Source organism: Ascaphus truei, chromosome 6 (assembly GCF_040206685.1).
Source record: "Ascaphus truei isolate aAscTru1 chromosome 6, aAscTru1.hap1, whole genome shotgun sequence".
Classification (NCBI taxonomy): domain Eukaryota; kingdom Metazoa; phylum Chordata; class Amphibia; order Anura; family Ascaphidae; genus Ascaphus; species Ascaphus truei.
This window is the reverse complement of record NC_134488.1, coordinates 48283840-48309064: the sequence shown is the minus strand read 5'-3', so window position 1 is coordinate 48309064 and position 25225 is coordinate 48283840. Positions and strand designations below refer to the sequence as shown.

At 58.1% G+C, this 25225-nt stretch overlaps 1 protein-coding gene across 1 annotated transcript in view; it reads right to left on the bottom strand.

Annotated features, from left to right (window-relative positions):
• TREH (trehalase) overlaps window positions 1–15542 on the bottom strand; it is a 43501-nt gene extending 27959 nt beyond the window's left edge. The window contains exons 1-6 of the mRNA XM_075606599.1: window positions 15368–15542; window positions 4619–4719; window positions 3581–3728; window positions 1328–1415; window positions 841–941; window positions 361–453 (exon numbers count right to left, since the gene is read on the bottom strand). Coding sequence (XP_075462714.1) covers window positions 361–453; window positions 841–941; window positions 1328–1415; window positions 3581–3728; window positions 4619–4719; window positions 15368–15462 — 626 coding nt within the window. The 5' untranslated portion in view covers window positions 15463–15542. The remainder of the gene's footprint in view (window positions 1–360; window positions 454–840; window positions 942–1327; window positions 1416–3580; window positions 3729–4618; window positions 4720–15367) is intronic.
• Between the last annotated feature and the right edge of the window lie 9683 nt (window positions 15543–25225).

Genomic DNA, 25225 nt, shown 5'->3' with positions numbered 1-25225 from the left:
GTAATACCGATATACACATACACGCCCAGAGAGGTAATACCGGTATACACACACACGCCCAGTATTACCTCATTTGTTACTCGACAGTGTCCATATACAGGACAGTTCGGTTCAATACTGGACACCTGATACCTGGCACTCCCCCCCTCCCCCTTGCTCCCCCCCTCCCCCTTGCTCCCCCCAGCTCCCCCCCTCCCCCTAGCTCCCCCCCTCCCCCTAGCTCCCCCCACCCCCTTGCTCCCCCCCATGCTTTCCCACTCTCTCCACCTCACTCTCCCCCCCCCTTGCTCCCCCTCCCTGTCCCCATGCTCTCCATCTCGCTCCCCACCCCCCTCCCCCTGATTTCCCTCCCCTTCTCACCTTTCCACCATGTACAGAAAGTTTTCGATCATCCCTCTGGCCGTGTTGCTCATCTCAGAGAGGAGAAGTCCGTTAATGACCCAATAAGAATCCCTGAGGAGGAGGAGGGGGGGGGGGAATTAGAGATAAGCCCCACCCTGTATTGTAAGACAAACCCAAGGGGGGCCACCCACCTACCTCATTTAAACCTGATCGAATGTAGCGTGACCTCCTGGCTGCAGTGTATCAGGGACAGGCTCACACAGTCCTGGGTGCATATATAATGTAGCGTGACCTCCTGGCTGCAGTGTATCAGGGACAGGCTCACACAGTCCTGGGTGTATATAAAATGTAGGGTGACCCTGACTGCAGAGTATTAGGGACAGGCTCACACAGTCCTGGGTGTATATGTAACGTAGTGTGATCTGCTGACTGCAGAGTATCAGGGACAGGCTCAGACAGTCCTGGGTATTTAGAAAATGACACCCCGTTATCACCCACCAGTAGTAAAACTCCCTGAAGCGGCCCCCCGGTACGATGAAAGCATTGGGGACGTAGATTTGTGAGTGATGGTCCGGTTGGGTCTCCACCTCCTTTTTGATCTGTAGGACATGAATATAGTTATGGGTCAGTACATGCGAGCTAGATATATCACTATATATCAGTGTACACAGCACTGCGCGTAGTGTAATAACACAGGCATACTGTTCCCCGGTGCTGCAAGTGCCCTATAATGTCCCCCGACACGCCCCACCCCATACCTCCCTCCCACCCCTCCATACCTTCCTCCCCCTCCCCCCCATACCTTACTCCCTCCCCTCCATACCTTCCTCCCCCTCCCCCCCATACCTTACTCCCCTCCCTCCCGCCCCCCCCCCATACCTTACTCCCTCCCCTCCATACCCTTCCCCCCCCTCCCCATACCTTCCTCCCCCCCCATACCTTCCTCCTCCCACCCCATACGATCCTCCCCCCCCCCCCCCCATACCTTCCTCCCCAAAGACTTCCAGAGAGAGTGGAGCTCCGCAGCCCAGCCCCGCAGTTCTGAATCGGAGATACGCGACAGGATGCGCGGACTGCGGACAAAAGAGCAACACGGGGTGTGGGTCAGAGGTTAGCATGGGGTGACCTCCTAACTGCAGAGTATCAGGGACAGGCTCACACAGTCCTGGGTGTATATGTAATGTAGGGTGACCCCTGACTGCAGAGTATCAGGGACAGGATCATGACCCTCTTTTGTTAGAAGGCGGCCTCATCTCCATGTCCTGTGAAGCTATAGGTTTATCACTTTTACGGTCTGTCTTTGGGGTAACGGTTGTACCTATGACAGTGGATCCTGCGGGTTGTTCCACCTCCATTCTGTTGATGTTTTGAGGAGATGGTTCCTCCTGGGAATTCCTCGTTGCTTCTGCATCTGGGGCTTCGTGGGTACTCGGTTCCTCTGTTTCCAGCTGTTCCTCTTCTTCCTGATCTCCCACCCTATCAGCCCAGGACTTTTTTAGTGGCTGAAACATGTTACGTATCTTTAGGCGGTCAATCACTGCAGTAAGGTCATTTTTTTGAATTCTTGGACAAGCTCAGCTGCACGAGGGTTGTCCTTACTTGCTGACTTTGCAGCTGTGGGAATTTTCTTTCTGGACTTCTGAACCTCCCACGTGGATCCTCCTGCTTCCTCACCATCAGCCTCTGCTTCTAGATGTTCTGGAGCAGGGAGTGCCTTCTGGCTTTGTTCTATTTTATTTTCTTATTTATCTTATGCACTTAAAGTGCACCAACGGGCCCCAACACAGGGAAGCGCAGTTCCTTACACACACACCCTGACTTCATAGCTGGCGGACACTAAGAGGTTAAGTGCCCTGGCACAGTGGTACACCAGGGACTAAGGTGATAAGGGACTGATACCAAGTCACACTCAGTGATACATATGGTGATTATATACATGCTGTGTCTGCATACTAATGCTATGTTGGTTATGTACCCAGGGTTACTATTATTCTGATCAGTAAATGCTGTTATCCAATCACGTGTGGTATTGTATATGTGGGTTCTGATAAGGGCACACTCCCACCACAGTGGGATCCCTCATCAGTGGAGGCGCTGCACCGAGTGTAAGTACACCCCAGGCTCCCAGCGGCGGAGGCTCAGGACTCAGGGTAGCCTCACAGGTGAACGCAGCATCAGTAGTACCGTACCCCAGGGGTACACCCCCTACACCAGTACTCACCATTGTAGAGCTTCCTTGGTCCTTTGAGTATGTCACACTGGCGCTTCAGCCAGTACTCAATGTCAGCCACTGGGATAGATTCGTGGTCAAAGATGATATTCACCATCTCAGTCTCAGGCTTAGATATCGCTGTGGCCTCAAAAGACTTCCACTCAGGGCTCTACTCACTGCTTTGTATCTCTCCCAGAATTTCTCAAGGTGGGTGGAGGTTATAAAACTGATATCGTAGTATGGTGAATAAGGGCCATGCAGGAGGTGTAAACATCCTCTGGGTCAGAGCGCAAAGATTTCTTTATGAGTGTATTCCCCACATAATCAAAACCTGGATCTTTATCTCTTGGTCCCAGAAATGTCAGTCTCACCACATTCCTTCTTCTTAAAGGGTTTCTTATGGGAATAGTGGGAAAGAATCTCAAACCTTTCAGTGATTTCCATGCGTTTTGCTCTGAATCGCTGGGTTTTGCTGGTTCTGTATTTTCCTGGCAGTCTGAGCCCCCGGCAGCTTTGGGCACTTTGCTATAAGGCTTGTTTGTCCGCCTACGCTCTCTTGCCGCCCGCCTCCTCTTTTCCAGCTCAGCCTCCCTTCCTTCCTTTTCCTCTGTTATAACATTACTTTGCTGCTGGGATTTACTGCTCTGGGTTTGTATGTTACTTTCCCCGGACAGAACCAGCACCTCTCCTGTTCCCTGTGTCTCTTCCTCCATTCCTTCCTGCTCAGCAATCTCTTTCTCTCTCGTCTTTTCTCTCTGAATTCTCCTCAATTCTCTTTCCGTATGCAGAAGATCCTCAGTGTCAGTAACATCCAGGCCACAGCCCCTGGGGTTCCCAGGTTCACCTGCCCCAGCACCACCACCCCCTCCTGGGTCTGAGGCCACGCTGTAAGCCCCTAGTGGGAGCTCAACCAGACACAGCCTGTGTCTGCAAGGGTGACCTCCTGACTGCAGAGTATCAGGGACAGGATCACACAGTCCTGGGTGTATATGTAATGGTCTTGTTTTAAATATAAAAAGTACATACTTTTCATGCCAATCAGGGGGGTCCCAGCGTTCAAATTCCTGCCCGGGAGGGTTGAACGACCTGTTGACAAATTCATTCAGCTGATCCCGGGGAACATTTACTCCGGGAGACCCCGAAACCAAAGCCTGGAACGCTGCCAGGACATTCTCTGAGGACAAAGCAGAGATTTAAAAACAAGTCCTAAACATCAATTATATCTGAAAAAGTATCTGCTGAATCTTACAGTGGGTTATACAGCCATTAGGTCACTTTGCTCCTATGTGGGACTGACCCTTTAACCCATTAAACACGTCCCTGTCATTAGGTCACTTTGCTCCTATGTGGGACTGTCCCTTTAACCCATTAAACACGTCCCTGTCATTAGGTCACTTTGCTCCTATGTGGGACTGACGTTTTAACCCATTAAACACGTCCCTGTCATTAGGTCACTTTGCTCCTATGTGGGACTGACGCTTTAACCCATTAAACACGTCCCTGTCATTAGGTCACTTTGCTCCTATGTGGGACTGACGCTTTAACCCATTAAACACGTCCCTGTCATTAGGTCACTTTGCTCCTATGTGGGACTGACGCTTTAACCCATTAAACACGTCCCTGTCATTAGGTCACTTTGCTCCTATGTGGGACTGACGCTTTAACCCATTAAACACGTCCCTGTCATTAGGTCACTTTGCTCCTATGTGGGACTGACGCTTTAACTCATTAAACACGTCCCTGTCATTAGGTCACTTTGCTCCTACGTGGGACTGACCCTTTAATCCATTAAACACGTCCCTGTCATTAGGTCACTTTGCTCCTACGTGGGACTGACCCTTTAATCCATTAAACACGTCCCTGTCATTAGGTCACTTTGCTCCTATGTAGGACTGTCCCTTAAAGGCAGTAGCTCTTTATTGTAGCGGGATATAAATATAGTGATACAGAGTATGAACAGAAGAGTGGGCAGATGAAGCAATGACTGAGGGAGATTTAGGAGGGGGGGGGGGGGGATGGAGGGAACAGCCGGGATGTGTGAGAATCCGCCAGCTCAGAACTAACCAGGTGACTCCCGGAGACCCATATCCACAAAGTGTTTGTCATCATCAAAGAACTTCGCCTGCTGCACCTGTCGGAGGAGCTCTCCTGTGCAGTAAATCTGACTGAGAGGGGAGGGGGAAGGGAAGGGGGAGGGGGAAGGGAAGGGGGAGGGGGAAGGGCAGGGGTGGAGGGAGGATAGGAGGGGTGGAGGGAGCAGAGGGGGGGGGGAGAGGGAGCAGAGGGGGGGGGAGAGGGAGCAGAGGGGGGGGAGAGGGAGGGGGGGGGAGAGGGAGGAGAGGGGGGGAGGGAGGAGAGGGGGGGAGGGAGGAGAGGGGGGGAGGGAGGAGAGGGGGGGAGGGAGGAGAGGGGGGGAGGGAGGAGAGGGGGGGGGGGAGGGAGGAGAGGGGGGGGGGAGGGAGGAGAGGGGGGGGGGGAGGGAGGAGAGGGGGGGGGGAGGGAGGAGAGGGGGGGGGGAGGGAGGAGAGGGGGGGGGGAGGGAGGAGAGGGGAGGGGGGGGAGGAGAGGGGGGGGGAGGGGAGGGGGGGAGGGGGGAGGGGAGGGGGGGGGAGGGAGGAGAGGAGGGGGGGGGGGGAGGAGGAGAGGGGGGGGGAGGGAGGAGAGGGGGGGGAGGGAGGAGAGGGGGGGGGAGGGAGGAGAGGGGGGGGAGGGAGGAGAGAGGGGGGAGAGAGGGGGGAGGGAGGAGAGAGGGGGGGAGGGAGGAGAGAGGGGGGGAGGGGGGGGGAGGGGGAGAGGGGGGGAGGGGGAGAGGGGGGGAGGGGGGGAGGGGGGAGAGGGGGGGAGGGGGGGAGAGGGGAAAGGGGGGGAGGGAGGAGAGGGGGAGGGAGGAGAGGGGGGGAGGGAGGAGAGGGTGAGGATGGAGGGGGGAAGGGAGGAGAGGGGGGAGGGAGGAGAGGGGGGGAGGGAGGAGAGGGTGAGGATGGAGGGGGGAAGGGAGGAGAGGGGGGAGGGAGGAGAGGGGGGGAGGGAGGAGAGGGGGGAGGGAGGAGAGGGGGGAGGGAGAGAGGGGGGAGAGAGGAGAGGGGGGAGGGAGGAAGGGGGGGAGGGAGGAAAGGGGGGGAGGAGAGGGGGGTGAGGGGGGAGAGGGGGGAGAGGAGAGGGGGGAGAGGAGAGGGGGGAAGGGAGGAGGGGGGGGAAGGGAGGAGGGGGGGGAAGGGAGGAGGGGGGAAAGGAAGGAGGGGGGGGAAGGGAGGAGGGGGGGAAGGGAGGGAGGGGGGGGAAGGAAGGAGGGGGGAAGGGAGGAGGGGGGGGAAGGGAGGAGGGGGGAAGGAGGAGGGGGGGAAGGAAGGAGGGGGGGAAGGAAGGAGGGGGGGGAAGGGGGGGGAAGGGGGGAGGGAGGAGGGGGGGGAGGGAGGAGAGGGGGAGAGAAACGAGAGAGAAACAGAGACCAGAGAAACAGCGACCGGTAAAAAGGGGAGGACGTAGAGAGAGACCGAGAAGGGGGAGGAAGAGAGGGAAGAGGACAAGTGAGAGAGGGGAAAGGAATGAGAAGGGGGAAAGAAAAAATGGGAGGGAGAAAGAAAGGGGAGGAGGGAGAGAGGGAGAAAGAAAGGGGAGGAGGAGGGAGAGAGGGAGAAAGAAAGGGGAGGAGGAGGGAGAGAGGGAGAAAGAAAGGGGAGGAGGAGGGAGAGAGGGAGAAAGAAAGGGGAGGAGGAGGGAGAGAGGGAGAAAGAAAGGGGGAGGAGGGAGAGAGGGAGAAAGAAAGGGGAGGAAGAGAGAGAGGGAGAAGAAAGGGGAGGAGGAGGGAGAAAGGGAGAAAGAAAGGGGAGGAAGAGGGAGAGAGGGAGAAAGGGGAGGAAGAGGGAGAGTGGGAGAAAGAAAGGGGAGGAGGAGGAGGGAGAGAGGGAGAAAGAAAGGGGTGGGGAGGAGGGAGAGAGGGAGAAAGAAAGGGGGGAGGAGGAGGAGGGAGAGAGGGAGAAGAAAGGGGGAGGAGGAGGGAGAAGAAAGGGGGGGGGGAGGGAGAAGAAAGGGAGGAGGAGGGAGAGAGGAGAAGAAAGGGGAGGAAGATGGAGAGAGGGAGAAAGAAAGGGGAGGAAGATGGAGAGAGGGAGAAAGAAAGGGGAGGAAGAGGAGAGAGGAGAAAGAAAGGGGAGGAAGAGGGAGAGAGGGAGAAAGAAAGGGGAGGAGGAGGGAGAGAGGGAGAAAGAAAGGGGGGAGGAGGGTGAGAGGGAGAAAGAAAGGGGGGGAGGAGGGGAGAGAGAAAGAAAGGGGGGAGGAGGGAGAGTGGGAGAAGAAAGGGAGGAGAGAGGGAGAAAGAAAGGGGGGAGCAGGAGGGAGAGAGGGAGAAAGAAAGGGGGGAGGAGGGAGAGAAGGAGAAAGAAAGGGGGGAGGAGGAGGAGGAGAAAGAAAGGGGAGGAGGAGGGAGAGAGGGAGAAAGAAAGGGGAGGAAGATGGAGAGAGGGAGAAAGAAAGGGGAGGAAGAGGGAGAGAGGGAGAAAGAAAGGGGAGGAGGAGGGAGAGAGGAGAAGAAAGGGGGGAGGAGGGTGAGAGGGAGAAAGAAAGGGGGGGAGGAGGGAGAGAGAGAGAAAGAAAGGGGGGAGGAGGGAGAGTGGGAGAAGAAAGGGGGGAGGAGGAGGGAGAGGGAGAAGAAAGGGGGGAGGAGGAGGGAGAGAGGAGAAAGAAAGGGGGGAGGAGGAGGGAGAGAGGGAGAAAGAAAGGGGTGAGGAGGAGGGAGAGAGGGAGAAAGAAAGGGGGGAGGAGGAGGGAGAAAGAAAGGGGGGGAGGAGGAGGGAGAAAGATAGAGGTGGAGGAGGAGGGAGAGGGGGAGAAGAAATAAAGGGAAGGAGGGCGAGAGGGAGACAGAAAGGAGTAGGGGGAGAGGGGGAAACAAAGAGGAGGAGGGTGAGTAGAAATCATAAAATTAAGAAAATGAACAATTATTTCAATTAATCTGTAATTGAGGCACCTAATGAATCACAAACAAACACTGACAGTGACACAGACACACACTGCTCTGCGAAACACTGCTCTGCGAAACACAGCTCTGCGGGCGACAGACACACACTGCTCTGCGATATACGGCCTCTGCGGGCGACAGACACACACTGCTCTGCGATATAAGGCTCTGCGGGCGACAGACACAGACTGCTCTGCGATACACAGCTCTGCGTGTGACAGACACACACTGCTCTGCGATACACTGCTCTGCGTGCTATAGACACGCCCCACTCCGAAAGACGCACACTGCTCTGCAGGGCGTGTGCAAATATACAGTGCCCGCCTCCTGACACCCTGTCACACCCACTCCCTAACACAGGGCGTGTGCAAATATACAGTGCCCGCCTCCTGACACCCTGTCACACCCACTTCCTAACGCAGGGCGTGTGCAAATATACAGTGCCCACCTCCTGACACCCTGTCACACCCACTTCCTAACGCAGGGCGTGTGCAAATATACAGTGCCCGCCTCCTGACACCCTGTCACACCCACTTCCTAACGCAGGGCGTGTGCAAATATACAGTGCCCCGCCTCCTGACACCCTGTCACACCCACTTCCTAACGGAGGGCGTGTGTGCAAATATACAGTGCCCGCCTCCTGACACCCTGTCACACCCTTTTCCTAACGCAGGGCGTGTGTGCAAATAAACAGTGCCCGCCTCCTGACACCCCGTCACACCCACTCCCTAATGCAGGGCGTGTGCAAATATACAGTGCCCGCCTCCTGACACCCTGTCACACCCACTTCCTAACGCAGGGCGTGTGTGCAAATATACAGTGCCCGCCTCCTGACACATCCACTTCCTAACGCAGGGCGTGTGTGCAAATATACAGTGCCCGCCTCCTGACACCCTGTCACACCCACTTCCTAACGCAGGGCGTGTGTGCAAATATACAGTGCCCGCCTCCTGACACCCTGTCACACCCACTTCCTAACGCAGGGCGTGTGGGCAAATATACAGTGCCCGCCTCCTGACACCCCATCACACCCACTTCCTAACGCAGGGCGTGTGTGCAAATATACAGTGCCCGCCTCCTGACACCCCGTCACACCCACTTCCTAATGCAGGGCGTGTGTGCAAATATACAGTGCCCGCCTCCTGACACCCTGTCACACCCTCTTCCTAACGCAGGGCGTGTGTGCAAATATACAGTGCCCGCCTCCTGACACCCCTGTCAAACCCACTTCCTACGCAGGGCGTGTGCAAATATACAGTGCCCGCCTCCTGACACCCTGTCACACCCACTTCCTAACGCAGGGCGTGTTTGCAAATATACAGTGCCCGCCTCCTGACACCCTGTCATACCCTCTTCCTAACGCAGGGCATGTGGGCAAATATACAGTGCCCGCCTCCTGACAACCCCGTCACACCCTCTTCCTAACGCAGGGCGTGTGTGCAAAATATACAGTGCCCGCCTCCTGACACCCTGTCACACCCACTTCCTAACGCAGGGCGTGTGTGCAAATATACAGTGCCCGCCTCCTGACACCCTGTCACATCCACTTCCTAACGCAGGGCGTGTGTGCAAATATACAGTGCCCGTCTCCTGACACCCTGTCACACCTACTTCCTAACGCAGGGCGTGTGTGCAAATATACAGTGCCCGCCTCCTGACACCCCATCACACCCACTTCCTAACGCAGGGCGTGTGTGCAAATATACAGTGCCCGCCTCCTGACACCCTGTCACACCCACTCCCTAACGCAGGGCGTGTGCAAATATACAGTGCCCGCCTCCTGACACCCTGTCACACCCCACTTCCTAACGCAGGGCGTGTGTGCAAATATACAGTGCCCGCCTCCTGACACCCTGTCACATCCACTTCCTAACGCAGGGTGTGTGTGCAAATATACAGTGCCCGCCTCCTGACACCCCGTCACACCCACTTCCTAACGCAGGGCGTGTGTGCAAATATACAGTGCCCGCCTCCTGACACCCCGTCACACCCACTTCCTAACGCAGGGCGTGTGTGCAAATATACAGTGCCCGCCTCCTGACACCCTGTCACACCCACTTCCTAACGCAGGGCGTGTGTGCAAATATACAGTGCCCGCCTCCTGACACCCTGTCACACCCTCTTCCTAACGCAGGGCGTGTGTGCAAATATACAGTGCCAGCCTCCTGACACCCTGTCACACCCACTTCCTACGCAGGGCGTGGTGCGCAAATATACAGTGCCCGCCTCCTGACACCATGTTACACCCACTTCCTAACGCAGGGCGTGTGTGCAAATATACAGTGCCCGCCTCCTGACACCCCGTCACACTCACTTCCTAATGCAGGGCGTGTGTGCAAATATACAGTGCCCGCCTCCTGACACCCTGTCACACCCACTTCCTAACGCAGGGCGTGTGCAAATATACAGTGCCCGCCTCCTGACACCCTGTCACACCCACTTCCTAACGCAGGGCGTGTGTGCAAATATACAGTGCCCGCCTCCTGACACCCTGTCACACCCACTTCCTAACGCAGGGCGTGTGTGCAAATATACAGTGCCCGCCTCCTGACACCCTGTCACACCCACTTCCTAACGCAGGGCGTGTGTGCAAATATACAGTGCCCGCCTCCTGACACCCTGTCACTCCCACTTCCTAACGCAGGGCGTGTGCAAATATACAGTGCCCGCCTCCTGACACCCCGTCACACCCCACTCCCTAACGCAGGGCGTGTGCAAATATACAGTGCCCGCCTCCTGACACCCTGTCACACCCACTTCCTAACGCAGGGCGTGTGTGCAAATATACAGTGCCCGCCTCCTGACACATCCACTTCCTAACGCAGGGCGTGTGTGCAAATATACAGTGCCCGCCTCCTGACACCCTGTCACACCCACTTCCTAACGCAGGGCGTGTGTGCAAATATACAGTGCCCGCCTCCTGACACCCTGTCACACCCACTTCCTAACGCAGGGCGTGTGGGCAAATATACAGTGCCCGCCTCCTGACACCCCATCACACCCACTTCCTAACGCAGGGCGTGTGTGCAAATATACAGTGCCCGCCTCCTGACACCCCCGTCACACCCACTTCCTAATGCAGGGCGTGTGTGCAAATATACAGTGCCCGCCTCCTGACACCCTGTCACACCCTCTTCCTAACGCAGGGCGTGTGTGCAAATATACAGTGCCCGCCTCCTGACACCCTGTCAAACCCACTTCCTACGCAGGGCGTGTGCAAATATACAGTGCCCGCCTCCTGACACCCTGTCACACCCACTTCCTAACGCAGGGCGTGTTTGCAAATATACAGTGCCCGCCTCCTGACACCCTGTCATACCCTCTTCCTAACGCAGGGCATGTGGGCAAATATACAGTGCCCGCCTCCTGACACCCCGTCACACCCTCTTCCTAACGCAGGGCGTGTGTGCAAATATACAGTGCCCGCCTCCTGACACCCTGTCACACCCACTTCCTAACGCAGGGCGTGTGTGCAAATATACAGTGCCCGCCTCCTGACACCCTGTCACATCCACTTCCTAACGCAGGGCGTGTGCAAATATACAGTGCCCGTCTCCTGACACCCTGTCACATCCACTTCCTAACGCAGGGCGTGTGCAAATATACAGTGCCCGCCTCCTGACACCCTGTCACACCCACTTCCTAACGCAGGGCGTGTGTGCAAATATACAGTGCCCGTCTCCTGACACCCTGTCACACCTACTTCCTAACGCAGGGCGTGTGTGCAAATATACAGTGCCCGCCTCCTGACACCCCATCACACCCACTTCCTAACGCAGGGCGTGTGTGCAAATATACAGTGCCCGCCTCCTGACACCCTGTCACACCCACTCCCTAACGCAGGGCGTGTGCAAATATACAGTGCCCGCCTCCTGACACCCTGTCACACCCACTTCCTAACGCAGGGCGTGTGTGCAAATATACAGTGCCCGCCTCCTGACACCCTGTCACATCCACTTCCTAACGCAGGGTGTGTGTGCAAATATACAGTGCCCGCCTCCTGACACCCCGTCACACCCACTTCCTAACGCAGGGCGTGTGTGCAAATATACAGTGCCCGCCTCCTGACACCCCGTCACACCCACTTCCTAACGCAGGGCGTGTGTGCAAATATACAGTGCCCGCCTCCTGACACCCTGTCACACCCACTTCCTAACGCAGGGCGTGTGTGCAAATATACAGTGCCCGCCTCCTGACACCCTGTCACACCCTCTTCCTAACGCAGGGCGTGTGTGCAAATATACAGTGCCAGCCTCCTGACACCCTGTCACACCCACTTCCTACGCAGGGCGTGTGCGCAAATATACAGTGCCCGCCTCCTGACACCATGTTACACCCACTTCCTAACGCAGGGCGTGTGTGCAAATATACAGTGCCCGCCTCCTGACACCCCGTCACACTCACTTCCTAATGCAGGGCGTGTGTGCAAATATACAGTGCCCGCCTCCTGACACCCTGTCACACCCACTTCCTAACGCAGGGCGTGTGCAAATATACAGTGCCCGCCTCCTGACACCCTGTCACACCCACTTCCTAACGCAGGGCGTGTGTGCAAATATACAGTGCCCGCCTCCTGACACCCTGTCACACCCACTTCCTAACGCAGGGCGTGTGTGCAAATATACAGTGCCCGCCTCCTGACACCCTGTCACACCCACTTCCTAACGCAGGGCGTGTGTGCAAATATACAGTGCCCGCCTCCTGACACCCTGTCACTCCCACTTCCTAACGCAGGGCGTGTGCAAATATACAGTGCCCGCCTCCTGACACCCTGTCACACCCACTTCCTAACGCAGGGCGTGTGTGCAAATATACAGTGCCCGCCTCCTGACACCCTGTCACACCCACTTCCTAACGCAGGGCGTGTGTGCAAATATACAGTGCCCGTCTCCTGACACCCTGTCACACGCACTTCCTAACGCAGGGCGTGTTTGCAAATATACAGTGCCCGCCTCCTGACACCCCGTCACACCCACTCCCTAACGCAGGGCGTGTGTGCAAATATACAGTGCCCGCCTCCTGACACCCCGTCACACCCTCTTCCTAACGCAGGGCGTGTGGGCAAAAATACAGTGCCCGCCTCCTGACACCCCGTCACACCCACTTCCTAACGCAGGGCGTGTGTGCAAATATACAGTGCCCGCCTCCTGACACCCCGTCACACCCACTTCCTAACGCAGGGCGTGTGTGCAAATATACAGTGCCCGCCTCCTGACACCCTGTCACACCCACTTCCTAACGCAGGGCGTGTGTGCAAATATACAGTGCCCGCCTCCTGACACCCTGTCACACCCACTCCCTAACGCTGGGCGTGTGCAACTATACAGTGCCCGCCTCCTGACACCCTGTCACACCCACTCCCTAACGCAGGGCGTGTGCAAATATACAGTGCCCGCCTCCTGACACCCTGTCACACCCTCTTCCTAACGCAGGGCGTGTGTGCAAATATACAGTGCACGCCTCCTGACACCCTGTCACACCCACTTCCTAACGCAGGGCGTGTGTGCAAATATACAGTGCCCGCCTCCTGACACCCTGTCACACCCACTTCCTAACGCAGGGCGTGTGTGCAAATATACAGTGCCCGTCTCCTGACACCCTGTCACACCCACTTCCTAACGCAGTGCGTGTGTGCAAATATACAGTGCCGCCTCCTGACACCCCATCACACCCACTTCCTAACGCAGAGCGTGTGCAAATATACAGTGCCCGCCTCCTGACACCCCGTCACACCCACTTCCTAACGCAGGGCGTGTGTGCAAATATACAGTGCCCGCCTCCTGACACCCCGTCACACCCACTTCCTAACGCAGGGCGTGTGCAAATATACAGTGCCCGCCTCCTGACACCCCGTCACACTCACTTCCTAACGCAGGGCGTGTGTCCAAATATTCAGTGCCCGCCTCCTGACACCCTGTCACACCCACTTCCTAACGCAGGGCGTGTGTGCAAATATACAGTGCCCGCCTCCTGACACCCCGTCACACCCTCTTCCTAATGTAGGGTGTGTGTGCAAACATACAGTGCCCGCCTCCTGACACCCTGTCACACCCACTTCCTAATGTAGGGTGTGTGTGCAAACATACAGTGCCCGCCTCCTGACACCCTGTCACACCCACTTCCTAACGCAGGGCGTGTGTGCAAATATACAGTGCCTGCCTCCTGACACCCCGTCACACCCACTTCCTAACGCAGGGCGTGTGTACAAATATACAGTGCCCGCCTCCTGACACCCTGTCACACCCACTTCCTAACGCAGGGCGTGTGTGCAAACATACAGTGCCCGCCTCCTGACACCCTGTCACACCCACTTCCTATCGCAGGGCGTGTGTGCAAATATACAGTGCACGCCTCCTGACACCCCGTCACACCCACTTCCTAACGCAGGGCGTGTGTGCAAATATACAGTGCCCGCCTCCTGACACCCCGTCACACCCACTTCCTAACGCAGGGCGTGTGCAAATATACAGTGCCCGCCTCCTGACACCCTGTCACACCCACTTCCTAATGCAGGGCGTGTGTGCAAATATACAGTGCCCGCCTCCTGACACCCTGTCACACCCTCTTCCTAACGCAGGGCGTGTGTGCAAACATACAGTGCCCGCCTCCTGACACCCTGTCACACCCACTTCCTAACGCAGGGCGTGTGTGCAAATATACAGTGCCCGCCTCCTGACACCCTGTCACCCCCACTTCCTAACGCAGGGCGTGTGTGCAAATATACAGTGCCCGCCTCCTGACACCGTCACACCCTCTTCCTAACGCAGGGCGTGTGCAAACATACAGTGCCCGCCTCCTGACACCCTGTCACACCCTCTTCCTAACGCAGGGCGTGTGTGCAAACATACAGTGCCCGCCTCCTGACACCCTGTTCACACCCTCTTCCTAACGCAGGGCGTGTGTGGAAATATACAGTACCGGGAAAGCCTGATTCTGGATCCTGTTTGACTGAAGCAGTGATACCCTGAAAACCTGACCTGTTGCTGGCCCTTGAGGACTGGAGTTGGCCGCACCTGAGCTAGATCTTGGTGAAATTATAGGGACAGGGACAGCAGTGCAGAGCAATAGCAAAGCACTACAAATAATCTGTTAGTGACTGCTCTGCACCTCACACACACTGCTCTGCACCACACACACTGCTCTGCACCACACACACTGCTCTGCACCACACACACACTGCTCTGCACCACACACTGCTCTGCACCACACACACACTGCTCTGCACCTCACACACACACTGCACCACACACACACTACTCTGCACCTAACACACTGCTCTACACCTCTCTCTCACACACACACTGCTCTGCACCACACGCACCTGCTCTGCACCACATACACACACACACACTGCACCACACACACTGCTCTGCACCCCACACACACTGCTCTGCACCCCACACACACTGCTCTGCACCACACACACACTGCTCTGCACCACATACACACACACACTGCACCACACACACTGCTCTGCACCTAACACACACACTGCTCTGCACCCCACACACTGCTCTGCACCTCTCACACACACATCTCTGCCCCTCACACACTCTGCTCTGCGCCTCACACACACTGCTCTGCGCCTCACACACACTCTGCTCTGCACCTTACACACACACACACACACACATATTAAACGTTACAGATACACATTTCATATTACACATACACACGTTCTGCACATATTACACCTACACGTTTCCACACATTACAATATATTACATTCCAAGTTGTGCGCGCGCGCACACACACACACACACACACACACACACACACACACACACACACACACACACACACACACACACTTTGGCATTGCAGAGCAGTGTCTTCATGTAACCCTGTGTATTTACCTGTCACAGGGAGGAGGTAATTCTGCTGCCAGATCCCCCCTCAGGGCCCCGCAGGTGAGCACGCAGAGCGCCCCCCACCACGCTGCCCCCTGCATTGTGTGCCCACGACTGTCTGAGAAGCAGAGAGCTTGGCACAGCCGAACCTGCCAGTCAGCGTCCAAAAGTCCGCAGAGCAGAGAGCGTGCCAGGGAAAGGGTTTAATTAATAGGTTATTAGTAGGGTGCGGGAGAGTTACCCTCTGCATCTAGGACCCCGCCTACCTTTGCACCTCTCCCCTGTCCCGGGGCATTGTTATCTGCACCCACACACTGGCAGACTCTGCCCTCTGTGCGAAGGTCCCATATACTGAGATACAGTATCTCTGGGCACAAGCACTTTCAACCCATTCATTGGAGACATGCAGCAGTGATACCGAGTACCACTATACAGAAATAAGCCGCACGCTAGTCTCCCTGTACCACTAGAACAGCTGTGGAGATCAGGCATGTTACCCAGTGTATATATAGCCATATGTGCAACACACCCGCACATACTGCCCTGCATAATTATATATAGAGAGTCCATAGGACCGAAACAAATTGACGATTTTGGTAACTACAATTTTTAAAGCCCAAAAATGCTAAATAAAGCACTTCGGTAATAAAAAAAACACACAGGCGGGATACAGAATACTATAACCCCCCGAGCCCCGGCCGCAGCACTTTGTTAGCTGAGATAACCCCTCCCGCTGCGGCCGGGGCTTGGGGATTACATATCCGAGGCCGCAGCCATAGAGACAGACAAGCCCCTGAATGTCTCCAAGGACTCCCCTGGCTGCTCGTTGACCGCGTGACCTCATCCAGCAGCGACGCAGGCTGCCCCCGCGCGGGCTCCAGGCAGAGCATTTCCCAGACGCCTCCTCTGAAGCCGGCGACTGACTCCCTGGCAGCTCCGATCCCTGCAGCGGCAAAGCGAGGAAGCGATCGTGGCCCCTACTACATGCAGCGCCACGGAGTCCAACAGGCCTGGTTTTGCTATGCACAGAGAAAAACAAACTTTAAGGCAGAGGTGGCCAAACTCAGTCTTTGACTGCACCCCCTGCGCTGAAGCAGGGATAGAAGCCAAAAGCTGCTGCGCCGCACCACCAAAATATTGGAGAGGAGAGGGTGACTGAGAGAAAAAAATATTAAATTTATTGAAGCACTAGCTGAGAGCCCCGGCGTTGCCCGGGATGTTTGTGGTGTGGGTGTGGCATTTGGGTGAGGAGTGGTCAACGCGGCCCATGTGCGGTGGTAGTGCTGCTGTGGCTGTACTGATGGTGATTGTATCGGTGTGCTGATTTGGGAGGGTTTGGTGCTGATGTGGGGGTGCGGATGTGGTGTGCCGATGGGGGAGGTGCAAAGGTGCCGATGTGTGGGTGCTGATGGTGTTGATGGGGGCTGAGAATGGCAGGGAGCCGAGAATGCCAGTGTGCTGGGGGGGCATGGGATAGCGGTGTGCTGATGTGGTGGTGCTGGGGATAGTGTGTGTGTGTATACACGTGTGTGTGTGTGTGTATACATGTGTGTGTATACACGTGTATGTGTGTGTATACGTGTGTGTATACACATGTGTGTGTGTATACATTATGTGTATGTATACGTGTGTGTATACGTGTGTGTGTATGTCTACATGTGTGTGTGTGTATGTCTACATGTGTGTGTGTACGTGTACATGTGTGTGAGTATACGTGTACATGTGTGTGTGTACGTGTCTACGTGTACATGTGTGTGTGTCTACGTGCGTGTATGTTTCTACGTGTGTGTGTGTGTGTGTCTATGTGTGTGTGTGTATACGTGTGTGAATACGTGTGTGTGTGTACGTGTGTGTGTGTGTGTCTACGTGTGTGTGTGTCTACGTGTGCCTGTGTGTATACGTGTGTGAATACGTGTGTACACGTGTGTGTTTGTACGTGTGTGTACATGTGTGTGTATACGTGTGTCTACGTGTGTGTGTATGCGTGCGCCTACGTGTGTGTGTGTATACGTGTACGTGTGTATACGTGTGTGTATATACGTGTGTATACGTGTGTGTGTAAACGTGTGTCTGTGTGTATACGTGTGTCTGTGTGTATAGGTGTGTGTGTGTATAGGTGTCTGTGTGTGTACGTGTGTCTGTGTGTGTACGTGTGTCTGTGTGTGTACGTGTGTCTGTGTGTGTACGTGTGTACGTGTGTGTGTGTACGTGTATCTACGTGTCTGTGTGTCTACGTGTGTCTGTGTGTCTACGTGTGTCTGTGTGTGTCTACGTGTGTGTGTGTGTGTGTGTGTGTGTGTGTATAGCTGTGTGTATGTATAGGTGTGTGTGTGTGTCTACGTGTGTGTGTGTGTCTGTCTACGTGTGTGTGTCTGTCTACATGTGTGTGTGTGTGTGTCTGTCTACATGTGTGTGTGTCTACATGTGTGTGTCTGTGGACATGTGTGTGTGTGTCTGTCGACGTGTGTGTGTGTGCCTACATGTGTGTGTGTGTGCTTACGTGTGTGTGTGTGTGCCTACGTGTGTGTGTGTGTGTCTGCCTACATGTGTGTGTGTCTACATGTGCGTGTGTGTGTGTGCCTACATGTGTGTGTGTGTCTACGTGTGTGTGTGTGTGTGTGTGTGTGTGTGTGTGTGTGTGTGTGTGTGTGTGTGTGCCTACATGTGTGTGTGTCTACATGTGCGTGTGTGTGTGTGTCTACATGTGTGTGTGTGCGCGTGTGTGTGCGTGTGCGTGTGTAGCTAAGAGACCCGGCGTTGCCCGTGAGTTAAATTTCCCGCTGGAGGAGGGGGAGAGCGGACGGAAGGAGAGGGAGAGCGGACGGAAGGAGAGGGAGAGCGGACGGAGAGCGGACGGGAGGGCGGACGGAGAGCGAGCGGGAGGGCGGACATAGAGCGGACGGGAGGGCGGACGGAGAGCGGACGGGAGGGCGGACGGAGAGCGGACGGAGAGCGGACGGGAGGAGGAGGAGGGGGGGAGAGCGGACGGGAGGAGGAGGAGGGGGGGGAGAGCGGACGGGAGGAGGAGGAGGGGGGAGAGCGGACGGGAGGAGGAGGGGGGGAGAGCGGACGGGAGGAGGAGGAGGGGGGGAGAGCGGACGGGAGGAGGAGGAGGGGGGGAGAGCGGACGGGAGGAGGAGGAGGGGGGGGAGAGCGGACGGGAGGAGGAGGAGGGGGGGGAGAGCGGACGGGAGGAGGAGGAGGGGGGGGAGAGCGGACGGGAGGAGGAGGGGGGGAGAGCGGACGGGAGGAGGAGGGGGGGGGGAGAGCGGACGGGAGGAGGAGGAGGAGGAGGGGGAGAGCGGACGGGAGGAGGAGGAGGGGGGGAGAGCGGACGGGAGGAGGAGGAGGGGGGGGAGAGCGGACGGGAGGAGGAGGAGGGGGGGGAGAGCGGACGGGAGGAGGAGGGGGGGGAGAGCGGACGGGAGGAGGAGGAGGGGGGGGAGAGCGGACGGGAGGAGGAGGAGGGGGGGGAGAGCGGACGGGAGGAGGAGGAGGGGGGGGAGAGCGGACGGGAGGAGGAGGAGGGGGGGGGAGAGCGGACGGGAGGAGGAGGGGGGGAGAGCGGACGGGAGGAGGAGGGGGGGAGAGCGGACGGGAGGAGGATGGGGGGGAGAGTGGACGGGAGCAGGAGGAGGGGGGGAGAGCGGACGGGAGGAGGAGGAGGGGGGGGGAGCGCGGACGGGAGGGGGGGGAGAGCGGACGGGAGGAGGAGGGGGGAGAGCGGACGGGAGGAGGAGGGGGGGAGAGCGGACGGGAGGAGGAGGGGGGGGAGAGCGGACGGGAGGAGGAGGGGGGGGAGAGAGCGGACGGGAGGAGGAGGGGGGGAGAGAGCGGACGGGAGGAGGAGGGGGGGGAGAGAGCGGACGGGAGGAGGAGGGGGGGGAGAGAGCGGACGGGAGGAGGAGGGGGGGGAGAGAGCGGACGGGAGGAGGAGGGGGGGGAGAGAGCGGACGGGAGGAGGAGGGGGGGGAGAGTGGACAGGAGGGGGGTGGGTTGGTTAAAATTTCCGGGTCTCTCCTCTCCACTCCCCCTGTATGTTTCTCCGCTCCCCCCCTCTCTCTCCCCTCCTGCCCCCCCCATGTGACACAGACACACACACACAGTGACACACACAGTGAGAGACACACACACACACACAGTGTCACACACACACAGTGAGAGACACACACACAGTGAGAGACACACACAGTGTCACACACACACACACACACACACAGTGAGACACACACACACACACACACACACACACACAGTGACACACACACACACACACACACACACAGTGACACACACAGTGACACACACACACACACACACACAGTGGCACACACACACACACACACACACACACACAGTGACACACACACGTCACCTCTCCTTCGGGGCGCCGCCATCTTAGGTGCCGCGTGTCCCCCCGCCGGGGAGGTGAGTGCGGGAGGGAGTAGAGCGGGAGGGAGGTGAGTGCGGGAGTGGAGCGGGAGGGAGGTGAGTGCGGGAGGGAGTGGAGCGGCTTCCGGCCGCCTCTTAGGTGCCGCGTGTGCCAACCCCCGCCAGGGAGGGAGTGGAGCGGGAGGGAATGGAGCGGCTTCCGGGCGCCTCTTAGGTGGGCGCGTGTCCCCCCGCCGGGGAGGGACTGGGAGGGAATGGAGTGGGAGGTGAGTGGAGCGGGAGGGAATGGAGTGAGAGGGAGGTGAGTGGAGCGGGAGGGAGTGGAGCGGCTTCCGGCCGCCTCTTAGGTGGGCGCGTGTCCCCCCGCCGGGGAGGGACTGGGAGGGAATGGAGTGGGAGGTGAGTGGAGCGGGAGGGAATGGAGTGAGAGGGAGGTGAGTGGAGCGGGAGGGAGTGGAGCGGCTTCCGGACGCCTCTTAGGTGGGCGCGTGTCCCCCCGCCGGGGAGGGAATGGAGTGGGAGGTGAGTGGAGCGGGAGGGATTGGAGTGAGAGGGAGGTGAGTGGAGCGGGAGGGAATGGAGTGGGAGGTGAGTGTGATGGGGGGGGGAGAGGACAGAGAGGTGTGTGTGTGTGTGTGTGTGTGTGTGTGTGTGACACACTGTGTGTGTGTGTGACACACTGTGTGTGTGTGACACTGTGTGTGTGTGTTTTTTTTTTTTTTTTTTGTGGACCTTTGGCCCGTCACTCCGCCTCAGGCCAATGCGAGGTGTGGGGGGCGGGCCAAGGGGGTGGTGTGAGTGTGTGAGGCCAATGCGAGGTGTGGGGGGCGGGCCAAGGGGGTGGTGTGAGTGTGTGAGGCCAATGAGAGGTGTGCGGGGGTGGGCGGCCCAAGGGACCAATGAGATTGCCGCTAGGGACACCGGACATCCAGACAGGCAGGCAAACATACAGTGCTTTCACTAATATAGTATATAAGATGGTGTAAAAAACAACAAAAAAAACCACGAAGAGCAGCAGCAGCAGCAGCAGCGCAATGACACGCAGAATAAACTGATCAGGCTGGCAAAGAGCAGCCACCACAAGGGGGCGATCTTTTCTTCTGATTCACAGGAATGTAACCCCATTGATAAGGTCCCAGTCTCTCCAAGAGCGGTGCGCAAACTGGCAAGGAATTAATCGTTAAATGGTGGGACACGCTCCTTTAGGATAGGTGCTGAACCCCCTCTCCCCCAACAAGTTTTTAGGATATCCCAGCTTCAGTACAGGTGGTCCAGTTAGTTCCTGGTTCAGCACAGGTGGCTCAATCAGAGGCTCAGTCTTCGACGGAGCCACCTGTGCTGAAGCTGGGATATGCTGAGGAACATAAATGATGTGTGGGCTGCGCCAACATGTGTTCAGACCCCACAGTTGGCAGACCCAGGAAAGTGCATGGCGTTTGGGTGATGTCACTTTTATTCCCTGGGTCCGGGTCTGAAGCTCGGCATAGCACGAGGTTTGGTAAGAGGGGTATGCGTGCTGGTAAGATGTATTACTAACCCTGGTAAAAAGCTCTGGCTGGAGGCGCAGACGCATGCACAGAAAGGCGCCGGCTGTACGGTCGGGTCTGTGGTTACGCCGGGCTGGAGGCGCAGACAAGCACAGAAAGGCGCCGGCTGTACGGTTGGGTCTGTGGTTACGCCAGGCTGGAGGCGCAGACGCATGCACAGAAAGGCGCCGGCTGTACGGTCGGGTCTGTGGTTACGCCAGGCTGGAGGCGCAGACGCATGCACAGAAAGGCGCCGGCTGTACGGTCGGGTCTGTGGTTACGCCGGGCTGGAGGCGCAGACAAGCACAGAAAGGCGCCGGCTGTACGGTCGGGTCTGTGGTTACGCCGGGCTGGAGGCGCAGACAAGCACAGAAAGGCGCCGGCTGTACCGTCGGGCCTGTGGTTACGCCGGGCTGGAGGCGCAGACAAGCACAGAAAGGCGCCGGCTGTACCGTCGGGCCTGTGGTTACGCCGGGCTGGAGGCGCAGACAAGCACAGAAAGGCGCCGGCTGTACGGTCGGGTCTGTGGTTACGCCGGGCTGGAGGCGCAGACAAGCACAGAAAGGCGCCGGCTGTACGGTCGGGTCTGTGGTTACGCCGGGCTGGAGGCGCAGACGCATGCACAGAAAGGTGCCGGCTGTACGGTCGGGTCTGTGGTTACGCCGGGCTGGAGGCGCAGACACAAGCACAGAAAGGCGCCGGCTGTACGGTCGGGTCTGTGGTTACGCCGGGCTGGAGGCGCAGACACAAGCACAGAAAGGCGCCGGCTGTACGGTCGGGTCTGTGGTTACGCCGGGCTGGAGGCACAGACAAGCACAGAAAGGCGCCGGCTGTACGGTCGGGTCTGTGGTTACGCCGGGCTGGAGGCGCAGACGCATGCACAGAAAGGCGCCGGCTGTACGGTCGGGCCTGTGGTTACGCCGGGCTGGAGGCGCAGACAAGCACAGAAAGGCGCCGGCTGTACCGTCGGGCCTGTGGTTACGCCGGGCTGGAGGCGCAGACACAAGCACAGAAAGGCGCCGGCTGTACGGTCGGGTCTGTGGTTACGCCGGGCTGGAGGCGCAGACAAGCACAGAAAGGCGCCGGCTGTACCGTCGGGCCTGTGGTTACGCCGGGCTGGAGGCGCAGACACAAGCACAGAAAGGCGCCGGCTGTACGGTCGGGTCTGTGGTTACGCCGGGCTGGAGGCGCAGACACAAGCACAGAAAGGCGCCGGCTGTATGGTCGGGTCTGTGGTTACGCCGGGCTGGAGGCGCAGACACAAGCACAGAAAGGCGCCGGCTGTACCGTCGGGCCTGTGGTTACGCCGGGCTGGAGGCGCAGACAAGCACAGAAAGGCGCCGGCTGTACGGTCGGGTCTGTGGTTACGCCGGGCTGGAGGCGCAGACACAAGCACAGAAAGGCGCCGGCTGTACCGTCGGGCCTGTGGTTACGCCGGGCTGGAGGCGCAGACAAGCACAGAAAGGCGCCGGCTGTACGGTCGGGTCTGTGGTTACGCCGGGCTGGAGGCGCAGACACAAGCACAGAAAGGCGCCGGCTGTACGGTCGGGTCTGTGGTTACGCCGGGCTGGAGGCGCAGACACAAGCACAGAAAGGCGCCGGCTGTACGGTCGGGTCTGTGGTTACGCCGGGCTGGAGGCGCAGACACAAGCACAGAAAGGCGCCGGCTGTACGGACGCCCCTGGCTGCTCGTTGACCGCGTGACCTCATCCAGCAGCGACGCAGGCTGCCCCCGCGCGGGCTCCAGGCAGAGCATTTCCCAGACGCCTCCTCTGAAGCCGGCGACTGACTCCCTGGCAGCTCCGGTCCCTGCAGCGGCAAAGCGAGGAAGCGATCGTGGCCCCTACTACATGCAGCGCCACGGAGTCCAACAGGCCTGGTTTTGCTATGCACAGAGAAAAACAAACTTTAAGGCAGAGGTGGCCAAACTCAGTCTTTGACTGCACCCCCTGCGCTGAAGCAGGGATAGAAGCCAAAAGCTGCTGCGCCGCACCACCAAAATATTGGAGAGGAGAGGGTGACTGAGAGAAAAAAAATATTCAATTTATTGAAGCATGGTGTAAAAAACAACAAAAAACCCACGAAGAGCAGCAGCAGCAGCAGCGCAATGACACGCAGAATAAACTGATCAGGCTGGCAAAGAGCAGCCACCACAAGGGGGCGATCTTTTCTTCTGATTCACAGGAATGTAACCCCATTGATAAGGTCCCAGTCTCTCCAAGAGCGGTGCGCAAACTGGCAAGGAATTAATCGTTAAATGGTGGGACACGCTCCTTTAGGATAGGTGCTGAACCCCCTCTCCCCCAACAAGTTTTTAGGATATCCCAGCTTCAGTACAGGTGGTCCAGTTAGTTCCTGGTTCAGCACAGGTGGCTCAATCAGAGGCTCAGTCTTCGACGGAGCCACCTGTGCTGAAGCTGGGATATGCTGAGGAACATAAATGATGTGTGGGCTGCGCCAACATGTGTTCAGACCCCACAGTTGGCAGACCCAGGAAAGTGCATGGCGTTTGGGTGATGTCACTTTTATTCCCTGGGTCCGGGTCTGAAGCTCGGCATAGCACGAGGTTTGGTAAGAGGGGTATGCGTGCTGGTAAGATGTATTACTAACCCTGGTAAAAAGCTCTGGCTGGAGGCGCAGACGCATGCACAGAAAGGCGCCGGCTGTACGGTCGGGTCTGTGGTTACGCCAGGCTGGAGGCGCAGACGCATGCACAGAAAGGCGCCGGCTGTACCGTCGGGTCTGTGGTTACGCCGGGCTGGAGGCGCAGACAAGCACAGAAAGGCGCCGGCTGTACCGTCGGGCCTGTGGTTACGCCGGGCTGGAGGCGCAGACAAGCACAGAAAGGCGCCGGCTGTACGGTCGGGTCTGTGGTTACGCCGGGCTGGAGGCGCAGACAAGCACAGAAAGGCGCCGGCTGTACGGTCGGGCCTGTGGTTACGCCGGGCTGGAGGCGCAGACACAAGCACAGAAAGGCGCCGGCTGTACCGTCGGGCCTGTGGTTACACCGGGCTGGAGGCGCAGACACAAGCACAGAAAGGCGCCGGCTGTACGGTCGGGTCTGTGGTTATGCCGGGCTGGAGGCGCAGACACAAGCACAGAAAGGCGCCGGCTGTACGGTCGGGTCTGTGGTTACGCCGGGCTGGAGGCGCAGACACAAGCACAGAAAGGCGCCGGCTGTACCGTCGGGCCTGTGGTTACGCCGGGCTGGAGGCACAGAAAGGCGCCGGCTGTACGGTCGGGCCTGTGGTTACGCCGGGCTGGAGGCACAGAAAGGCGCCGGCTGTACGGTCGGGTCTGTGGTTACGCCGGGCTGGAGGCGCAGACACAAGCACAGAAAGGCGCCGGCTGTACGGTCGGGCCTGTGGTTACGCCGGGCTGGAGGCGCAGACACAAGCACAGAAAGGCGCCGGCTGTACGGTCGGGTCTGTGGTTACGCCGGGCTGGAGGCGCAGACACAAGCACAGAAAGGCGCCGGCTGTACGGTCGGGTCTGTGGTTACGCCGGGCTGGAGGCGCAGACACAAGCACAGAAAGGCGCCGGCTGTACCGTCGGGCCTGTGGTTACGCCGGGCTGGAGGCGCAGACACAAGCACAGAAAGGCGCCGGCTGTACGGTCGGGTCTGTGGTTACATTGGGCTGGAGGCGCAGACAAGCACAGAAAGGCGCCGGCTGTACCGTCGGGTCTGTGGTTACGCCGGGCTGGAGGCACAGACAAGCATAGAAAGGCGCCGGCTGTACCGTCGGGCCTGTGGTTACACCGGGCTGGAGGCGCAGAAAGGCGCCGGCTGTACGGTCGGGTCTGTGGTTACGCCGGGCTGGAGGCGCAGACACATGCACAGAAAGGCGCCGGCTGTACGGTCGGGCCTGTGGTTACGCCGGGCTGGAGGCGCAGACACATGCACAGAAAGGCGCCGGCTGTACCGTCGGGTCTGTGGTTCCATTGG